Source organism: Falco cherrug, chromosome 5 (assembly GCF_023634085.1).
Source record: "Falco cherrug isolate bFalChe1 chromosome 5, bFalChe1.pri, whole genome shotgun sequence".
In the NCBI taxonomy this organism is placed as follows: Eukaryota; Metazoa; Chordata; class Aves; order Falconiformes; family Falconidae; genus Falco; species Falco cherrug.
Window position 1 is genome coordinate 71,197,776 of NC_073701.1, and position 19,327 is coordinate 71,217,102.

A 19,327-nucleotide genomic window follows, 5' to 3' on the forward strand; every position below is an offset into this window, starting at 1 on the left:
TTTACATGGCAGCGATGGGAGCTCAGGGCTATGGCACCACATCGAGCTTGGGGACAACCTCCCCATCCAGTCCCTGGGCATCGCCACCCCTCACCCCCTTGCTGTAACCCCCCAGCCCCAAAAATTCCCCATCTGCTCCTGCCAGACCTGAAAGACACTCTGGAGAAGCTGAATTTTCCAATGTTTTATTTGTGTTTTGAGATTACAGAGTCTTTATTGCTGATCTAATACAATCACTCAGACATTAATATTTAAAACATCCTTTTGAAAATGTTACAATTGCAAAGTTTTTGTTTCCTCACTGCAAGCTGATGACAGATTTTGTCTTATTATTTCTAAAGTTCAGAACATAATTTCCTTATACAATTTTGCTGGTGTTACCTAAATCTCCTTTTTCCTAATTCTTTAAAAATGTGTTACATTAAAAAAAAAACAAAAACAAAAACAACCCATTACACGTCTAATTTAGAGATGATCATAGAGTATGTTTCCAGATTGATTAGGAAAAAGCCAAGCAAGCAAAAAAGCTTACAGAACAAGCAGAATGACATGAAGAAGAGCTTTAAAAATTGAGGTGGGAAAAGCCAGTTGGGGTTTTATTTTGATTTTTTTCTTTTTCTCCTATCTACCTGGAAGATAAAATGGGCTTAAAAATTGTCACGAAGGAATTCACGGATGAGAACAGCACCACTGTATGCTGCACAAATAATGGACGTGAGGGAGGTAAGCGACTGCGTGAGCTGTACCGAAGGGTCATGCGGATGGAGGATTTTCCCGGGGCAGAAGTGGCTGCGGTTGGGACACCTATTTTCCAAAAGCTGGTTTGCTCAACGTGACCCAGCAACCGCATTTCACCTCGACCGAGAGCAGGATTTCACGCTGCGCCTCTGTGGAGAACAGCAGAAATTCTGGGGTTCACTGGCTGATGCAGACCAAAGTAATCCAGTGTGGGGAAAGACCCGAACGTGACATTTCAGATAGCTCAGGGGACTCTTCCCAAAAATCTTAGGATCTGGATAAAACTCATGAGTGAGCAGAGATTATTTCAAGCTTGTGGTTTGTCATCAGTCTATGATGAAGCCTTCTCAAAGCCCTAAGGTCTCCTCAAAGCCTTCTCAAAGCCCTAAGATCTTCTCAAGGTCTTCCTTCTAGGCTTTGAGACATTTCAAAGAGAAACTTGGAATAAGCAAGCATATGAGGACATTTGCTCCAAAGATGAGTGGCTTGTGGTCAGGCTGACTTCAGAGCTCGGCATCAAGAGCCACGAAAAGGAGTTGGCTGCTGAGACCGTAATTCCAGAGTTTTTTCTTTCTTGTGCATGAATTTGCTGCCACAAAATATTTTTTTCATGATGGCAAAGAAGTCCGCAAGGACAAAACAAGAATCTGTAGCTGACGAGAGACTCAGGTACCAAAGCAGTAACCACAGGATACAGGCTTTTGTGCTCACGGGGTCAGGCAATTTTTGGAAGGACCATGTTCTCCATGTGAACCATAGAAATTACTCTGATGAGACGTGGAGACTTGGAAAGTCACCTTGGTAAGCATGCCATGCTGTCCACAGCATTCAGGGGGGGACATCCTGGGCTAAAACAAGTAACTATGGTAAATTTGTTCTTCATTGGCTCTGATGCATCAAGATTTGAGGTGACTGAAGGGTTTTAGTGATGCTGAACTCTTCCCTGCGCACAGCATTGGTGTGGGGATTACTCTGGCATGTCTCATACACTCAAAGGGGATTTCCAGATTTTATAATACAAATATTACTAGAAAATAAACGTCCAAAGATTTCCAATGAGGACTGACATTCAGCTGGGGAAAGACCTCGTGTGGACACGGCTCCTCCCAGCTGGGATGGCTGATGAGCTCTGCTTGGATTTGCAAGAGCTCCCTGAAACATGAGCAGCATTTGTTGGTGAGGTTGCAAGGCTCTTCCACCAGCACGGGCACGCAAGGCTGCCCCATAGCCCCACCAGGAATATGACTTTGGTTGAACCATAGAAGGTTGGCACTCATAATGTAAGCAGCAGGAAAATACTGCGGAGCTGTGATGAAGGGAGTGGCGGTGGGTCCTACCCCACCACCACCACGTCTGCCTCCAAGTGGGCACTGCTCTGCCCTCCCCGCTCCTACCACGTACTAAGGGCTACCCCTGGCTGACGCTAATGACTGGACCCTTCGTTACAGCTTTCAGCAGTGCTAAGGCAAAGTTCACCGACTTGCTGGCAGAACTGTCCCTCAGGCAGTTCAGCAGAGTTACGAGAGGTTTCTCCAGCAATCACCGGCGAGATTTACCGCTTTGCTGCCAAAGCGGCACCTGGCTGGTTGGCAGCACCTGGAGCAAACGAGGTTTTTGGCTGTGTTGTCAAACGGTATGAGAAATGCAAACCCGGCCACCCTCTGGCCGGCTCTCATGGCTGCCAGGATCTGCTCCACTGGAAGAAGTGCTGGGATGCAAAGGAAACCAAAAGCAACGTGCGACCTCGAAGTTGGATCCCGCGGCTCCTGTTGTGCACATTGGATTAATGGTGATAATGAACTATTCCAAGTACATCACAACAATTCGATTCCACCAGCTTCTTCCTCGCCTCCCCCATCCTCCCAGCCCCAAAAAAACAACCCAAAGAGAAAAATGAAATAAACAGAAATGCACCGTCTCCCAGTCCCGTGGCAGTACGAACACCAGTGGCAGAGGCCGCATGTACAGTATTCTAATTTAATAAATAAATAACCTAAACACACTGTCTACTATGTGAGCAAGCCCAGCTCTAACTTAGGAAGCTTGCGCTGTTTCATCCTGTACAGTAGTTGAGAACAGACTTGGGTTCTTGTTCCTCGCGATTCTCCAGGACACAGCAGCAGGAACTTAGTATCTGGGGAAAAGAAGAGAAAAGGAGGTTTTGGTGCGCCACTGGGGAAGAAATTCAAAGCTCCCCCCCATCAACATGGTGTATTTTGGGAGGGGTAGACAACAAGAAAATAAATGATTTTGAAAAGGACTTGGACCGTATCTACTCTCCCACAAATATCACATTATATTTAGCTGCCTGCCCTCGCTGCTTGAATGCTGCCTCTCGCTTTGAGTACAGGAAAGGGAAAGAATTCAGCGGCGCCTGAGTGATTCAGGGTCTGAGTCCCACCAGTTTGTAACGTCAGTTCAGAAATGGAAGGGGATGCACTGAAGGTGCAACAGCAATGCCTTAAACACCAAAGCCTGGCTCAAACTGGCTGAATTTATCAGGAAGGCTCCTGTTAGGCTGGGAACTAAAAGCAGATAATGCATATTGCAAATGATATGCTACATGTAGAAAGAGAGAGGTGCTTGTTTTAACGAAGCAAGCTGTTGAGCTGCCCGGGATGAAGTCCAATTGCCTGTTATATCCAGAAAAAGAGGGTACATGCACCTGGAGATCTCTCACCTCCCGCCCTATGCGCCTACACATCAAAGTAGGGAGCTTTGGAAAACAAGACTCTTCTCCTGTTCTATTTGGAGGCTTAAATTCCTGCAGGACACCAAACCAAAGCTGTCCAAGTACACCTCCACCCCACAGTGCATGGGGGATGTTTGTCATCATGGCTCTCCTTTGATGCAGGGAATCTGACGTAACCCTCTACTTCTTCTGACTTCTCCACACATGGGACAAACCACACACCCCCACAAGGTCAGGACTACAGCCAGACACCAAAACCAGGCAAAGAAAATTAATCTGGAGGGAATTCCTCCACAGGAGGGCATGTCCATGGGGCAGCACCATAATTTTGCATGTAACATAGGGCAGGAGAAAAAAAAAGCTCTGGCAAAACCCACTAAACCCCAAAAATCAAAAACCCACAAACATGTGAACGCTGAAGACCTGCACCTGAGAAAATGCCTCTTCCTGCAAGAAAAGGAACTGGGCTTCAACCCACTGGCAAACTGATCTATGCATGCAAAGCCATTTATTTTTCACAGTAAAAAATGCGTAGCAGTGTTGGCTACAAGTGTAAGCCTGGAAAGGGAAGCGATCCAGGGGCTCATATTGAAAATTATTATTTTGGGGGGATCAGCCCAGCCCACGCTGAGGGAGCAGAGCCACGGAGCTGAGCCCGACCAAGCAGCCCCTGGTGCAAGGGGCAAATGCTGCTCTGCGCCATCTCATTCTTCATCAAACTTTAAAAATAAAGCTGTCATCTGAGTTGGCCGGATGGCATCACTCTCCCATTTGCCACGTCTGGGTGACAGCTGCTGCCAGATACAAAGGGCTCATGTCCTGCCAAGTGCTCTGCGTCACAGCTCCAACCGCACCGTCCCCAGCCAGACTGCTTTCTACATGGCAACTGGAATTATCAGAAAGCCCGTGATATCTTCTGAGAGGACTGGTGGGATTACACCCCATACCCTCTGCTGCCCTCACATGCGGACCCCACATCATGGCAGAAAGAAAGAGAGAGGCTGAGGAGCAGCACCTGTAGTAGTTTGGTTTGAAAGGTCCATTCTTATTCAGTCCCAGGTATTTTGCTTGTTCATCCGTTAGCTCTGTCAGGTGGGCATCAAACGTTGGGAGGTGAAGGCTTGCCACATACTCATCTGAAACAATTCCAAGCCTCATTAGTGTGGGTAAGGGGAAGGCAATGAGTCCCCGCCTGCTGCACACCAGGTCACTAAAGCCCCAGCTGGGAAAGGCACCACTCTTCACGCCTTTGCTGGTAAATTGTAGGACTGCTTTTCACCCTCAGTGGGGAAAACCGTCAGCTGTTTTGAATGAAAGGGGAAAACCTTCCTCTGAAATACCCTTCTAACAGGACTCCTGGGCCTGCTGCTGAGTTACACTCTACCCCTGGGCAAAGGCAGGCTGAGAGAGTTGGGGTTGTTCAGCCTGGAGAAGAGAAGGCTCCAGAAAGACCTTAGAGTGGCCTTCCAGTACCTAAAGGGGGCTTGTAAGAAAGACGGGACAGACTTTTTACAAGGGCCTGTAGTGACAGTACAAGGGGGAATGGCTTTAAGCTGAAAGAGGGGAGATTTAGATTCGATATTAGGAAGAAATTCTTTACTGTGAGGGTGGTGAGGCACTGGCACAGGTTGCCCAGAGGAGCTGTGGCTGCCCCATCCCTGGAAGTGTTCAGGGCCAGGTTGGATGGGGCTTGGAGCAACCTGGTCTATTGGAAGGTGTCCCTGCCCCTGGCAGGGGGGGTTGGAGCTAGATGATCTTTTAAGGTCCCTTCCAACCCAAACCATTCTGTGGTTCTATGAAACTGGAAGATGCAGGAGCCTTTTCCTGGTAGGTGACAACCAACACCCAAGCTAGGGACAAGCTGCACCTGGTCTCAAAAAAATACAATTAACATCAAAAAGTCCTGTTTTGCAGCAAAAACACGGTCAATACAGCTTGTGGCCTCAGGAGGGTTTTTTGCTGGCAGAGCTGTTGGTCAGGGACTATGTGTCTTCACAGCCAACAAAGGCAGCTCAGCTGGCAGAAGCCCTACATGAAAATCCCCTGCATCACCACAGACAGACTCTTGCAGTCGGCCAAGTGCGTCAGCCTGTTTTCCCCAGGTGGGACGGAGGAACAACATGTCCAATTTAGTGAAGAGCCCAGACCCAGTGGGAAGAACTTGCTGGAAAACCCTGAGCTTGGCAGGGAGGCAAACAGGAGAGCCCAGGAGGCTGTGATGCCCTGCTGTCCTCAGCTCAGCCTAGCAAAACCTCCCATCTGTTAAATCTCAAAACCAAAACAGAAGGCAATGAGTACATCTTTACCCATTTTCTTAGGCAGCAAGTACACATCTTGCTTGTAGCGGCCTTCGGGAGCATTGTAAAGCTCTATCAAAGCCAGAGCCTGGATGGAGAAGACATTTAGATAAGTAACTGCTGCCCGCTATGGAGCAAGATGCTGCTTTTGGCTCAGCCCAAACCCTACTTGCCTGTGTGGTGGCAGTGATGGACAAGACGAAGGTGGGGACGGTGGAGCAGCTTAGGTTCAGCAGGCGGCCCTGGGAAGCAAAATCTGGTTGTTATCTCAACATAGCACCAAAACCAGTTTACAACCCTACAGAAGGTACAAGAACCACTGGTGGAATGTGTCCCTTCTGGGATGAAACACCATTTAGCACGTGCACTTGAAGCCCAAGATGTTGGTTTCCTTTATAATTCAGTTAAACTACTTAGAAGTGAAAACCTGATAAAATACCCTGTGAGATATCCTGGAGTGGGATACAGAAAACCACAGGAGCTTTTCTGTGTTCCAGTAAGTCATGGGCCAAAACTGGGTTACACTAAGCCTTTCGACCAGAGGGACTATTGAGCTGCTGAGGGCCAAGGAGGTGATTTCTGGACACACTTTAGCTCCATCGCTCATCCAGCCCTTGTTTTCTTCCTCCACAAGCAGTCAACAGGCTGCAATTCCTGCTCCTTTGCCAGCAACTCACCTCTGCCAGAAGGACTATTCTCTTCCCATCTGGCCAGATGACATGATCCACCTGTGACCTCACCCTCTCCCAGGTCAGCTCAGGTGTACGCAGGCTTGCCTGAAACACAGTGTTAAAATAAAGTGCCGGCAAGAGATCAAACCTGAGAAGCTACATAAAAGGAACGAAAAGGGGAAGCAACTCGCTGACACTGTCCTGGGCTTATAGTTTCCTTTGGGTCCAGTTGCAGTCCCAGACCAATGAAACCTTTATGAATCATAACCTGGTACTATTTTTATGATTACAATACATCAAAGCTCCAGCAACATCTATTGTTCAAAGTCTTCTGGCTGAAGAGGATTCATGGTCACCTGAGCTCTGCATGGCTGCAGTCACTTCTTTCCAGCACAGAAAATAGCTGTAAACCCATGGGTTTGGCCGAGCAATTCTCCACTGTCCTTCAGACAAGACCCTCCCGTTTTTCTACTCATCTCTAAGCACAGGTGAGCAGATTTTGGTGCCATTTGGTAAAACATGGTGGGGTTGAGTGTGCTGTGTTGCACCAAGCTGAACTCTTGGCTGGGTCTTAATGGTATAACACAATAGCAGAGGGACTGGGCTAGAGTGGGTGATTCACTGACTTTCCATAGGAAGTAATGAGGCTGGTGGATACACAACACTGGAAGCTGGAGCAGTTTGTCTGGCCTGCAGTCCTTTGGGATTGCAGGAATGATAGTGACATGTCTGCCGGTGTCTGCTGAGACACAGGAGCACAGGATTGTTTTAGCTCCTCCCAGGCGCTCGCTAAAGCAGTGTGTCAGACAAAGCTGCTGACGGGTCCCACAAACACTGTCACCCCACACCGTGCTGTCCCTGCGCCCACCACACATCCCTGTGCTCACCACATCGATCTCAGTGTTGGAGTGCCCCATGTTGCAGACAATGCAGCTGTTCTTCATCCGATCCAGGTGTTCCCTGGTCACCACGTTCTTGTTGCCTGCCAGACAGCAAAATCCATACTAAATACCCACATTCACTTTCCCCATCTTTTTGCCTTTTCCTTTGGACAAAGATGCACCCGATTATGGAGTGCGTATCCCTGAAGACCAATCCTCCTGCCTCAGGGACCACGTACCTGTGCAGGTGATGACGATATCAACTTGTCTGATGACTTCATTGAGTTTCACGAGCCGGAATCCATCCATGCTAAGAGGAGGGGGGGGAAAAAAAGTGGTCTCAGAAGCAGCAAAAACAGAAAAAAACCCATCAAGTGATTCTCAGACACTCATTTTAACTTTTGAACGCCAGACTGGAAAACAGCAAGGCAGCATGCGAAGGGCCACATACCCCAAGCCGTTAGGAGGGTTTCTGGAGTCAGCTTGGAGGATTTGGGACTGTTGTGGGGAGAAGTAAAAAGAGATTTTGGGGGTTTCACATTTTCTGTCAGGGCTCCGCATCTGCAAAACTCAATTTTCATTTGAGACGGCTTTTTTAAAGCTGCTACTCCTGCCAAGTACATCCAGAAGATGTAGATATGCCCTGCTGCTGCAGAATCCTTTCTGATATGGATTTAGATCAAGCTTAAAAAAATCCCAAGCCCAAAGATGTCTATCACTAACCTTGCAATGCATATTTAGGCATCTACACAATCCTTAGAAGTGCTGAGCCCTCAGCAAGTCTTTCCTGACTTCACCGAGCAAGGTGTATTCAGTGCATCAGATAAAAAGGGCAGGATTTTTTTAAAGATTTGTTGAGAGTCCTCCCAGGAACTTATTTCTGTGACTCTCACAAGCTGTGAAATCATAGTTACTGTAAAAAAAAAAGCAATTTTTTTTCTGCTGTATGTTCCATTTACTGGTTTTTTTTTTCCCCACTGCAAACTCCTTATGAGAGGGGCTGCATGGTGTTGCCTCGTGCAGAGTCAGGGAAGGGGGTTGCTGCAAACAACCAAATTCACAATTTAGGCTGCAGGTGCTGGATGTGCCACTTGTGAAGGCTGCAAAGCAAACCAAAAGTTGATCAGCTCTGCTAATTAAGCAGGTCTTATTAGTTTCCTGACCACAATAGCCCTTTGAAAGTTTGCTGTTGGGAAGAGGCTGCGAGTTTAATAAGGCTCTGGATGTTTCTGGGACTCTGCTTTCATAGTCATGTTCTGTCTCACACTTTGGGATGCAGAAGCAGCATCTCTGCACCAAAACAACCATTACCTGGAGGAAATGAGGTCAGGTATAATTGCAACGTGCCCGTGTGAGGGGACAGCCATGTGCTTTCAGCTCTGCGCCACAGTACCAGTGTTAGCGAGGAGAGGTTTGTGAGGGCAGGTGATCACAGAAACCAAAATATCCCTTTGGTGAGGTGTGTGCACAGCACAGTAAAGCCCAAGTCTGCACTCCAAAGGTCTCAGTTCACTCCCACCATCCTTTTAAGTCATATCATTAAACTCACTCTTTCAAGCCATATCGTTAAACTCTTGGCCACTGTGGTTATGATTATGCAAGCTGGCATGTAGGTTACAGATAAACTGGGTGATGCTTTAGTACAGGAACCATTTTCTGGCCGTAGGAGAGAGCTGTGGGTCCCTCTGAGGGTGCAGAGAAGCCATGAATTCCTCACCAGCATCCCACTTGGGAGGGACCACTGCGGAATTGTTACTGGCCACAGTTTCCTGGGGGGAAAAAAAAGCCTAAAGAAGAAGCCAGGCTCGGGGCGACTGCTTACCAGGCCTGGAGGGCACAGATCGGATCGATCTCTGTCACGTACACTATGGAGCCCATGGCCTTCAAAGCAGCACAGCAGCCCTTTCCAACCTGGGGAGGGAGAAGAGCACAGAGGAAGAATGAGATGCCGAGAGCTCAGAAGACACTGAGCATCAATACGGCTGTGGGAAGTTTATTGGGGATGTAAACTCCAGGCAACTCTTCTGCAGCTCCAAGAGCCTTTTGCAACCCTCTTAGCAATTCTGGTTGCATGTACTCCATTTCTGGGTGCATAAAATTCCTGGATTTGGAATAATATAGAGCCTGAGTCAAGCCCAGCTTAGATAAGAGAGGCACTAAAAAATACAAAAGTGCCGTCAATTTTGGTCCCAGGGAGTTCTTTTCCCCAAAAAATGTCCTGGTATCTAGAAGACACCACAATAACAGCAGATTACACTTATCTCATGGAAAGTTTAAGAGTTTCTTGTAACCTTTACTCTATTTAAGAAGCGGAATGGTTTAATCTCTGAGGGTGAACAAGCTTTAACCTTTATACAGCACATATGGTGCAGCCGGCAGGGGAATTCAGGGGAGCAGTTAAATGACCAAGGGTTCCCAAAAAATGTGACTACAAATGAGAAAATTGTCCCAATTTAGCTCTTTGGAAAAAAAAAAAAAAAGAAAAAAAAAAAAAAAGAGTCCCAGTAGAGCACGCACAGTACAGCCCACCATAAGTGGTGTTAACTTGTCCTGATAAGAACTGTCGAAGGGTGAATATCCCCACCCTTGAGAGAGGATTACTCCGTTTGGGGGTGAAAGCACAGGGGTAAGTCAAGATTAACTTATCTTTCTTGACCACACTTCAGCATGCAATGCTGCAGCTGCACAATACATCTGCAGAACCCAGCCTCTGAATATTTTAGTATTATATTAAATAGAATATAATATATAATACAAACATAAAAGATAATATTAATATATGATATGTTAATATCTGGATATGTCAATATTCAGAGATTAAAGATACTCAGTATACTTAATACTCATGTCTTTTAAGGTTCAGGTTTGGTATCTGTTTAATACTAAAGAAATATACTGGAAATCAATGAAATCTTCAATTCTGGCAAACCCATCAGGTTTGAAGATATCTGCAGATACAGATAAAAGCCACAAGGACAGAAAAGCCCCGCTGGATAAAGCCATGCAAAGGATGTGTTGATTTTACATGCAGCACCTGCATGTAAAATATGAACCCCTTACCTCCCCGTAGCCACAAACCACTACTTGTTTTCCTCCAAACATCATGTCTGTTGTCCTTTTAAGGCTAAGAAAAAAGGAAAAAAAAAACCAAAACCAATTAAAGACCAGCAGTAAGACCTAGTCCACTAATGATGCTGTGAAGGACAGTGGTCCTTCTCAGTTTGCTCCTCCTAAACACCATGGCTGTATCCTGAATCCCTGAGGACACACAGCAATTCTGGGTGCACAGATGACCCGAAGGGCACCTAAAAAACCTGACTTTTTCCTTTGGTAAGGGTGGGTGCTACCAGTGAAACACAACAAAGCAGACAGATTTGGGGTCTGGTTCCCTTTTTTTGTTGTTTTTTTTGGTTGGATCCCTTTGTTTCGGTACTCCAGAAATATTTAAGACATTTTCCAAAAGTACTTTTTCTGGAATTTTCTTTTTAAAGTCAAAATACCCCACAGAAATAACTAGAGAAGAAGCCGTAAAGTGGTAAATTATTGCCAGAATCCCAGTGCTTTCCACAAATAAAGCTCTCCCTTCCACTCGGTTTCCTTCTGGTATCTCCCTAAGAGTGTCCTACATTAGAGGCTATTTTTAGCAGACAAGTAAATAGGTTAGCAGTGCAGGGAAGGTGAAATTCCCTTACATTCCTGAAAGAATTTAGATAAAAACCACAGCAGATTTAATTGCACCTCTGCTTAGATTTCTCTTGACCCTGTTTGAGATGCCTGGACCAGACTTAATCCAAATCCTAATTTGCCTACCCATGGTGTCCATCACCCATCACAACGGAAGACAAGACAAAGAAGATTTTAAAGATTTTAATATTTCTTAGCCAGTGACAGCATCTGCCATGTATGGAACAGAGAGCTAGAAGTTGTGTACTCAACTTAAAATCTGGGGGCAACTCCTCACCAGGCAGCTGACCCCCACACCAGAGGCTGCCTTGTGTGCCTTGAATCTTGTGACCACAGAGCAGAGACATGGCCATAATGAAGAATGGCGGGCTACTTCATTAGAAGAATTACTTCATCAAGATGTTTTCATAGAATCACAGGATGGTTTGGGTTGGAAGGGACCTTGAAGACCATCCAGTTCCCAGCCCCTGCCATGAGCAGGGACACCTTCCACTAGACCAGGTTGCTCCCAGCCCCATCCATCCTGGCCTTGAACACTTCCAGGGATGGGGCAGCCACAGATGCTCTGGGCAGCCTGTGCCAGTGCCTCACCACCCTCATTTTCCCCCTTGGAGTACGCTGTTCCACATCGCAGCTTCACAGACTGTACATGTTTTGGAGACCGCTGATGATTTTGATCAAACTTTTCCAGTTTTGATGGGCAGGAAGAGCAAGAAACCATGGGCTGTTTGTAGCACCAGGTTCTGGCTCACATAATAAAATGTCTTGGCAGGGAAGAGCCAGATACCATCACCACTGGACTTGACAAGGAGCCCAAAATTTAGTCTTTTGAACAACATGTGATGGAAATGTGGGGAAAAAACTGCACGTGCATTGGATCATCCAGAGAAGAATATTCAGTGGTTCACTAACTCATATGGCACTTGCACATATTTCACATGTCATCTTCATGCCCCTGTATTTGGACACACAGGTTTTACAAACATGAGTCTTCTTCACTTCTCCTGGTCAAGATGACCACTACTAGGAAGACTGCTTCAAAGCCAAGGTGACAAATGAAGCACTCTACCACACATCTCCCAAAGATTTGGGAGAAAGATGTTAGAGCAGAATCCACCACCAACAACAGGGAAGCCTGTGCTGGGTCTCTGATAACCTCTGGTGCCACCAGATAGAAGGCAGCAGTACCAATAGCACTGCCAGGTGGAGTTTGATTAAATAGAAGGAATTTCTACAGTGGCAAGGAACCAAGAACTGCAGATCTTGAGACTTGTTTAAACTTTGAGCCATACCAAGGTATCAACATGAAAAAAGTTTTTTCTCTTGAAGCAGTCTGTCTTCTCCAGGGAGGGTTCCTCCTCTGTACCAAAGCTACCTGGCACAGAGCAGGCAATCTTTCTTCTGGTATTCATCTCATCAGTATCAACACCAGTCCAGAAAGTCAAGTTTGTCCTTGCTTCTGTGCTTAGTTGTCTACTGGGATCTCTACCAGATGCTATTTGTCATAGTCTGGAACTGTCAAAATAAAACTTGTCCTAATCTCACTTGGCTTTGACAAAATTTTGTGGTGGAGGTGGTGGGGACATGAGCACCCAACTCCATCAACGTAAAGAAAAAAAAAAAAAAGAGAGAGAGAAAAAAAAAATCACTGAGATTTACACTCTCTAGATCACAACTTCAAGTATTTTGCGCTGCATCTCAAGACCAACAATCTCAGAAGATACATCGTGTTCCCAGTGCCCACGTATCCGTCAGTGACTGATTCCCATCCGATCCTAAAAAGTACAGCACCATCAGGATGCTGCAGAGCTGCTCCCAGCCCCAGGTCTGCCTGCTGGGAACTCTGGGGGAAGGGAGCACAGAGGGAAGCAGACAACTCTTCTGTATGGCATGTGGCTGTAAATCCTGCAGGACCAGGGTGGGGAGAGGTGGATAAAGTGTTTGTCAGCCCCATCATTCCCACCTTCTGCACCTATGTATTTATGTTCAGCTGAAGGACAGAGTGTAATCCTCAGACTTAAGTCTGCACTTTGGTCACACAACTGTTAAGGGATAAAGTCTCAGTCTACCACAACCTCTTCTGTTTTCTTTCTTTCGCTTCATTGTATATTCACAGGAGAGGATAAAAAAGGAAACTAGAAAGGCAAAAAATGTGATGAAGCAGCTGGTTGACTCACACACACACAACAGACACAGATGGGTTTTATCCTGATGCCATAAAGGTAAGAGGGACAAGAAGGAGTAATGTAGCCATACGTGAGGACTTCTGGAGTCGTCACACAGGAGTACGAGAAGCTGCAGGGCTTGAACACAGCTCCCATCACACTCACCAGGAAGGGAAAATGCATGGAGTCACCTACACACATGAAAAGGCAACATCACCCTGAGAGCACAAAGACTCGGTGAGCTCCCTTGAAAGGCACTGGGAAGTGGCTTACATCGATATGACTAATGACATATCTGATGTGTATTCCAGACACCCTGAGAAAAGAGAAGATAGGCTTTCCACAAAAAGAGGAGCAGAGGCAGAATTTAAGTGATGTGCCCCGTTCATACATGTAGCTGGGTTAAAAATACTGAACCCAGACTTCCAGAGACATTAGCGTCTTTGCTGCGAGATTATTCTCCTGCAAACACAAGAATCAACCTTTGTTTTCTGCTGTGCATATGTCTGCAGAACTTTACATACAATTGCACAAATAAATCTCAGGGCTGTCTGACCCACAGAGGCATAGCCACTGTCTCAAAACACTTTGCAGATCCATCTTTGATACAAATAGGATGGACCAGAGGTAATAAAGGGTCTTTGTTCTCCTCTGACACAACAAGTGATCTAAAAAGATCTAAAGTGGCAGCTAGGACAGACTTATGGATGCAGTTCCCTGCGGGGTCCGAAGCAACCCAAGCAAGGGACACAGCTACGTTTGGGTGGCCATGTACGTACCCGTCCAGGATGGACTCTCTGCAGCAGTACAGGTTGTCAAACTTCTGCTTTGTGACCGAATCGTTGACATTCATGGCGGGGACACAGAGCTTCCCTGCTTTGGACAACTGGTACAGCCTGTTGTGAATATGGGAAGAAAGAGATCATCAGTGGAAAACTATTTTCCTATGCTCTACTGTTGTGTGCTCTTGAGGTCCTTTTTGCTGGAGTGAGCAGTAGACATGTGAAGGGTCCAAGATAATCTCTCAATAGAAGCTCCTCATTTCAGAAGAAGGTAGCATTCTTCCTTCCACAGATATTTGCATCTGTTTTCCTCCCCTACTGAAGAACTATCAGGTTGACAAGAGGCATTTCCTAAAAATTTCAAATAGCAAATCGGAAGGTGCTCTAGACTCCATGTGCCTCATAACTGTTGATATTACAACTGTCCTCTGATGTCCTCAAAATGACAAACCCTTCAAATCCTACTTCAGATAACATAAAATGAGAGCTCCTGTAATTCCTCAAGATGCTACAGCTCAAGACAAATAGGAGTGGCCACAGAAGAACATTCATGGCAATGTGAAGCTGCTGTGATCAATGTCTGCAGCAAAATATCCATTTGAACAGTAGTAGGAATGTAATCACCAAGGTGTAGTGCAAGAAGTCACCAGGGTGGAGAAGACATCAACCTGACCTCCTACTTCTGAGCGCTGACTCAACTCCTGGCAGCAGCAAAACCACTAAAAATGAACCTAAATGCTACACTATGGCTATGAAAAGAATCTGAAAATCATCTCCCTGCTCCAGAGCTTGGGAAGGAGAACGTGCTCCTTCGGTCAGGCTCTACAGACCACCTCCAGGTCACCCCAGCCTTTGTCATCTGGAGAGCCTCAGTCCCCATGTTACCTGTCCCCTGAAGGTAAGGGGCACACATTCCCCACACGCAGGCATCGATACCACCAACCTCAGGAAACAACCTTGCCCCTGGCACAAGAGCGTGGGGAACAGTTTTTTTAACATCGCTTTGGTTTTGCGCATCTAGGGATTTGCCCATATAGGGAATGAATCCCAATACTAAAAATATTATCAGGTCCTTTTCTTGACCCTACTGGCTGCAAACCTGAGTCAGTCGCTTCCTTGTTTTAAGTATTTCATTTCCCTGTTTTGTAGGCTGCCTGCACCTCTGGCCAAACTCTCAACCAGCTCCAAGAGCTGCAGCCAAGCCTTTCTCCCTGCAAAAATAAAGGAAAAATCAGAGCCTGCTGCTCTTCTCCTCAGTGCTCTATTTTCTGTCACCTGTGATACAATTAACTCCACTGGAAAAGCACCTCTGACACCCCTCCTAACCCTAGGAGCCACTTCTCCCATCACAATTCCGCTTCTGCTGCAGACTGATAGATGTCACTCGTTCATACAGCTGCATCTCTGTTCTTCTCCCTCCCTGGACACCCACCCCAACTAGAGACTCATTTCCTCCTCCCAAATCTCACTTCTTCCCATAGATTTAGTTTAGGACTATGATGCTGACACTCTCCAAAGCCCAGCCCTTCTTGTGCAACACCCTCACCCCCTCTCTTTTTCGTCTGCAAAATGAGGTGAGGTAACCATTGCCCCTACTTCACAGGTGGATAAACAAGACCTTGTGCACTTTTTGCACCCATGCAATGGTCAGTAGGTGCTTCTGCTCCTCGTCTGAAATTCAAAGCAGTAGTTCCAAGTCTATTACTTTTGCTATATGCAAGATTTAAAGCAGCTTGTATGGGAAAGCCAAGCCCATGCTGAAGGAAAACTTCAGACCACATATTAGGAGGTTCAACATTCTTAATGTTGTATCTTGGCATCTTACGTCTTGGGGATCTTTTGCTACCAGTGCCCTGAGGCAGAAGATGCTTTTGTCCAAACATCTCTGTGCTCACAGCCCGGCCTGTGCTGTTACCTGTGGACACCAGTCACACTCTCCTCTACTATCCCCTTGATCTTCTTAAACATGTTGGGATATTTCTTGTAAATCCAGTGAGTGAGATCTCCTCCATCATCCAAGATCTGTAAGAAAAATAACCACAAAGTCACCACTCTGAAGATTCAGTAAGGCCTGCTGACCCCAGAAAGGTATAAGAGATAAATCACATGCTCAAATCATTCCCAACCAAGCCCATGTTTTGACAGCTCAAATACAACATCGTGACAGCTTAGGTGAGACTACTCTGCTTGAGTGTTCAGTAGTGCTGCTTCATCAATATTGCACTGGAAAGGCAACAGGTCAGACAAACACGGCAGACCTTGATGTTTATAATGATCTGAGGAAACATGGAAAACTGCTGTGGAAGCTCCTCTCTTGCCGTCTCCCAGAAGCACAGATGGAAATGCCCTTGAACCATACAGAGACATCAGTTTTTGTGATATGACTGCTGATGGAGAAGGAGCAGGATGGAAAAGGATGGAGAAGGAGGAGGATGGTGCAGAACCACTAATGCCAGTTATAATGTAACTGCATCATAAACCACTGCATATTAAAAATACTGAACCTCTGTTAGACAACAGCTTTGGCCATTGCAAATTTGCTTTGCCCATTTCATCTGGCTTTGAACCTCAATCTTGGAAGCACAAAACTCTTTTATCAGATGACGAGTCTCCCAAGACACCCATTTCCTCCTAATGACACATTTCAGGGTGGTGGAAAAAGGCAGAGACTTACTGCTTAAACAAAAACCTTAAAGATGAGTAAGTAAAGGTGCCCTTTGAAAAAGTGCCTTGGAAAGGACAGACATGAAAACAATTCGGTCACAGAAGTCTAAAACTTGCAGTGAAAAGAGATGTCTAAGAGCTTGTCTATTCTCTGCTGGTGAGAATATGCATTATGTGTCTTTCAGCATGTGGAAACACACCTGGTAATGGCTTTGGACACAAAAGTTGTAACACTGCTAGAAGTCTGACACATACATCCAGAAACACCTTTGCATGGGTTGATGTTATTCAGGTATTTTTGTGATGTCCTACAGTGTCACCAGGATAATCAAAGGCTTTAAGCCAAGGCTTATTTTTTACCTCTGGATGTACAGAACCTCTCACAATTACAGAAAGTCTCAGTGCTAGTGACAGCCAGTGGAGTTTATGAGGAGTCTCATCATTTGCATCCTACACACATTCCTTGTAATGAACGTGGCCCCAGTCCCAACCACTTTGGGTCATCCCCTGCTACATCTCAACACACAGCCATACCCAAGGAGGGTGCTGAGCTCTAAATGCTTCAGAGGGCCCCACTGGGGTACCATAAAGAGGTGTCTAGGAAAGAAGAAAAGATACAAGGAAAGAAAGAAACTCTAACACATGTATTCCCTGAGTCCTCCTGCCAGGTGGCCTCAGGTGGCGCAAGCAAGGTGTGACAACCCCCATTAGACTCAGACTCAGGAAAAATTAGGGAGTAGATTTCACTGGGCGGCAGGTGAGGTGCCAAGGGCAACGACCTGTGCTAGCTGGGCTGGCTGACAGCATATTGCCCCATATTATTATTATGACCATCCTCATCCTCTTTGCATGTTCCCTACACCAATGTCAAAGACTTCTGACGGCATCATCATCATCATCCTCTTTGCACATTACCTACACCAGCGCCAAAGACTTCTGACAGAATCATCATCATCATCATCCTCTGCATGTTCCCTAGCATCCTCCTCCTCTTGCCATATTCCCTACACCAACGTCAAAGATTTCATACAGCATCAGCATCATAATTGTGATCACCACTATCCTTCTCCTCTTCCTTCTCTTTGCATGTTCCCTAACACCAACGTTCAAGACCTGACTGCTGAGCCAGCCCTTATTAACCCACTGGTGTGGGTGCAGGTGACCTAACATGCAAATGTCAATCCTGGGCAGCAGCACCTCTGCTGATCGGCTGGTGGTGGAGCTCAGCAGAGACCCTCTGCCACACACATCTGTAGCCACCTAAGAAAAACTAACACTCCCAGCATGTTCCTGTGACAGAAGCCCCATTGTGGGCACAAAGACAATGTTTCTGAGCTTTGTAGAATCACCACGCTGACATCCATGGGCAAGAGCTACTTGGAAACGCTACATACTCATACAACCTTTTTCTCTCTAAATGGCAGGATTTTCCACTGATGGCGAATGCTGTGGGTAGCAGCTGCTCCTCCATGAATGTATGGAAACCACATGGTGTCCTGCCAGAGCAGAGCACGCATCTTCCATGCAGACCTGTCTCTTGAGTCTCCAGGGCCACCTGCTGGAGACCACCCAGATCCACCTCCCACTAACAGACTGGGAAGTAGAGGCAGGTAAGGGTTAAGTGGGTTAAGAAGCTCTCCTGGGCCAGCCAACGTAGGAATTCAGCAGCCTGGCTCCAAGGACATCTTCATTTCATTAATCCCCATTTAATAGTGCACATAATCCTCTTTCTAAAAGCAAATTCTGGGGGCTGGCAGTTTCCTCTTTTCTAGGAGGGCAGGAGATTAAAAAAACCCAACCCAACCCAACGGAGGAACTAGTTTTTGATGGAAGGTCACCTTTGTGGAGCATCCCCAAATGGCCAGCGGCAAAGCCCGTGGTATCTGCCCCATATTCCTGCAGTTTTTTCAGCTTTACACGGGTTATCTGCCTTCATTTAAATTCTTCCCAGGCTGATTTTTTCCTGGGAAAAAAGCCTCTATTTGACATGCAAAGAATTTTTCATACAGAAAACCAGCCATTAGAGATGTGAGCCTTGCTCTGCCTCTCAGTGCTGCTGCCTGACGCCCACTGAGAGGCACAACCTGCAAACCAACGCTCCTGGCTGCAGTTCATCAACCTCCCTCTTGATTTTGGCACTTTCATCCTGGAGCAGAACATGCTGGGAGTCATTGTGCCTGTAAAAAACATCTTCCTTTCACCCTGTGCTGTGCCTACAGGGACATTTCTCTCTCTGGAGATGGGACCACCCCCCGACCCAAGCACCAGGAGATATCTAGCTCTGCTCCTCCACAGCAGTATTCACCTTGAATCTGTATGATTTTTGACTGGTTTGATGTATCCATATTCCCTTGGTAGGTGTTTCTCTCTCAGTGCTTTTCTCTCCAAGCAACCAGTTTCACATTGCTTGTCTTCACAGAAAGGCTGTGACTTCTCACTCCCTCGGCCCTTCCATTTCATGTTTTCTCCAGCAGAAAATCTCTGGCTCTTCCATGAAAGAACCTGGTGTCTCAGGGTGCCATCTTAACAACCTCTTTAAACCCACCTAAGTCCCTGCTTCCACTGAACATCTTACCCTGTCCTCCTTCCAACTCTGTTGGGGCAACAGCTGACATCACGTGGTTGATCTTGCCAAAAGCAAGATGATTAAAATTAGCTAGGATTAGCTCAGCAACATGGTTGAAAATAACTCACTATAGAAAATGACTGGTGAAAACACAAGGAGATGGCAGGAAGGCATGGTTGGAGGCGGC

General features: G+C 46.3%; 1 protein-coding gene across 3 annotated transcripts in view; it reads right to left on the reverse strand.

Moving 5' to 3' along the window:
* Positions 1 to 170: 170 nt before the first annotated feature.
* AHCYL2 (adenosylhomocysteinase like 2) overlaps positions 171 to 19,327 on the reverse strand; it is a 108,704-nt gene continuing 89,547 nt past the window's right edge. For all 3 annotated transcript variants that reach the window (XM_055711382.1, XM_055711383.1, XM_055711384.1), the window contains exons 7-17: positions 15,826 to 15,932; positions 13,908 to 14,024; positions 10,340 to 10,403; positions 9,102 to 9,190; positions 7,519 to 7,589; positions 7,286 to 7,380; positions 6,405 to 6,503; positions 5,901 to 5,969; positions 5,737 to 5,815; positions 4,446 to 4,566; positions 171 to 2,872 (exon numbers count right to left, since the gene is read on the reverse strand). In XM_055711382.1, the coding sequence (XP_055567357.1) occupies positions 2,866 to 2,872; positions 4,446 to 4,566; positions 5,737 to 5,815; positions 5,901 to 5,969; positions 6,405 to 6,503; positions 7,286 to 7,380; positions 7,519 to 7,589; positions 9,102 to 9,190; positions 10,340 to 10,403; positions 13,908 to 14,024; positions 15,826 to 15,932 (918 nt within the window). In that variant the 3' untranslated portion in view covers positions 171 to 2,865. The remainder of the gene's footprint in view (positions 2,873 to 4,445; positions 4,567 to 5,736; positions 5,816 to 5,900; positions 5,970 to 6,404; positions 6,504 to 7,285; positions 7,381 to 7,518; positions 7,590 to 9,101; positions 9,191 to 10,339; positions 10,404 to 13,907; positions 14,025 to 15,825; positions 15,933 to 19,327) is intronic.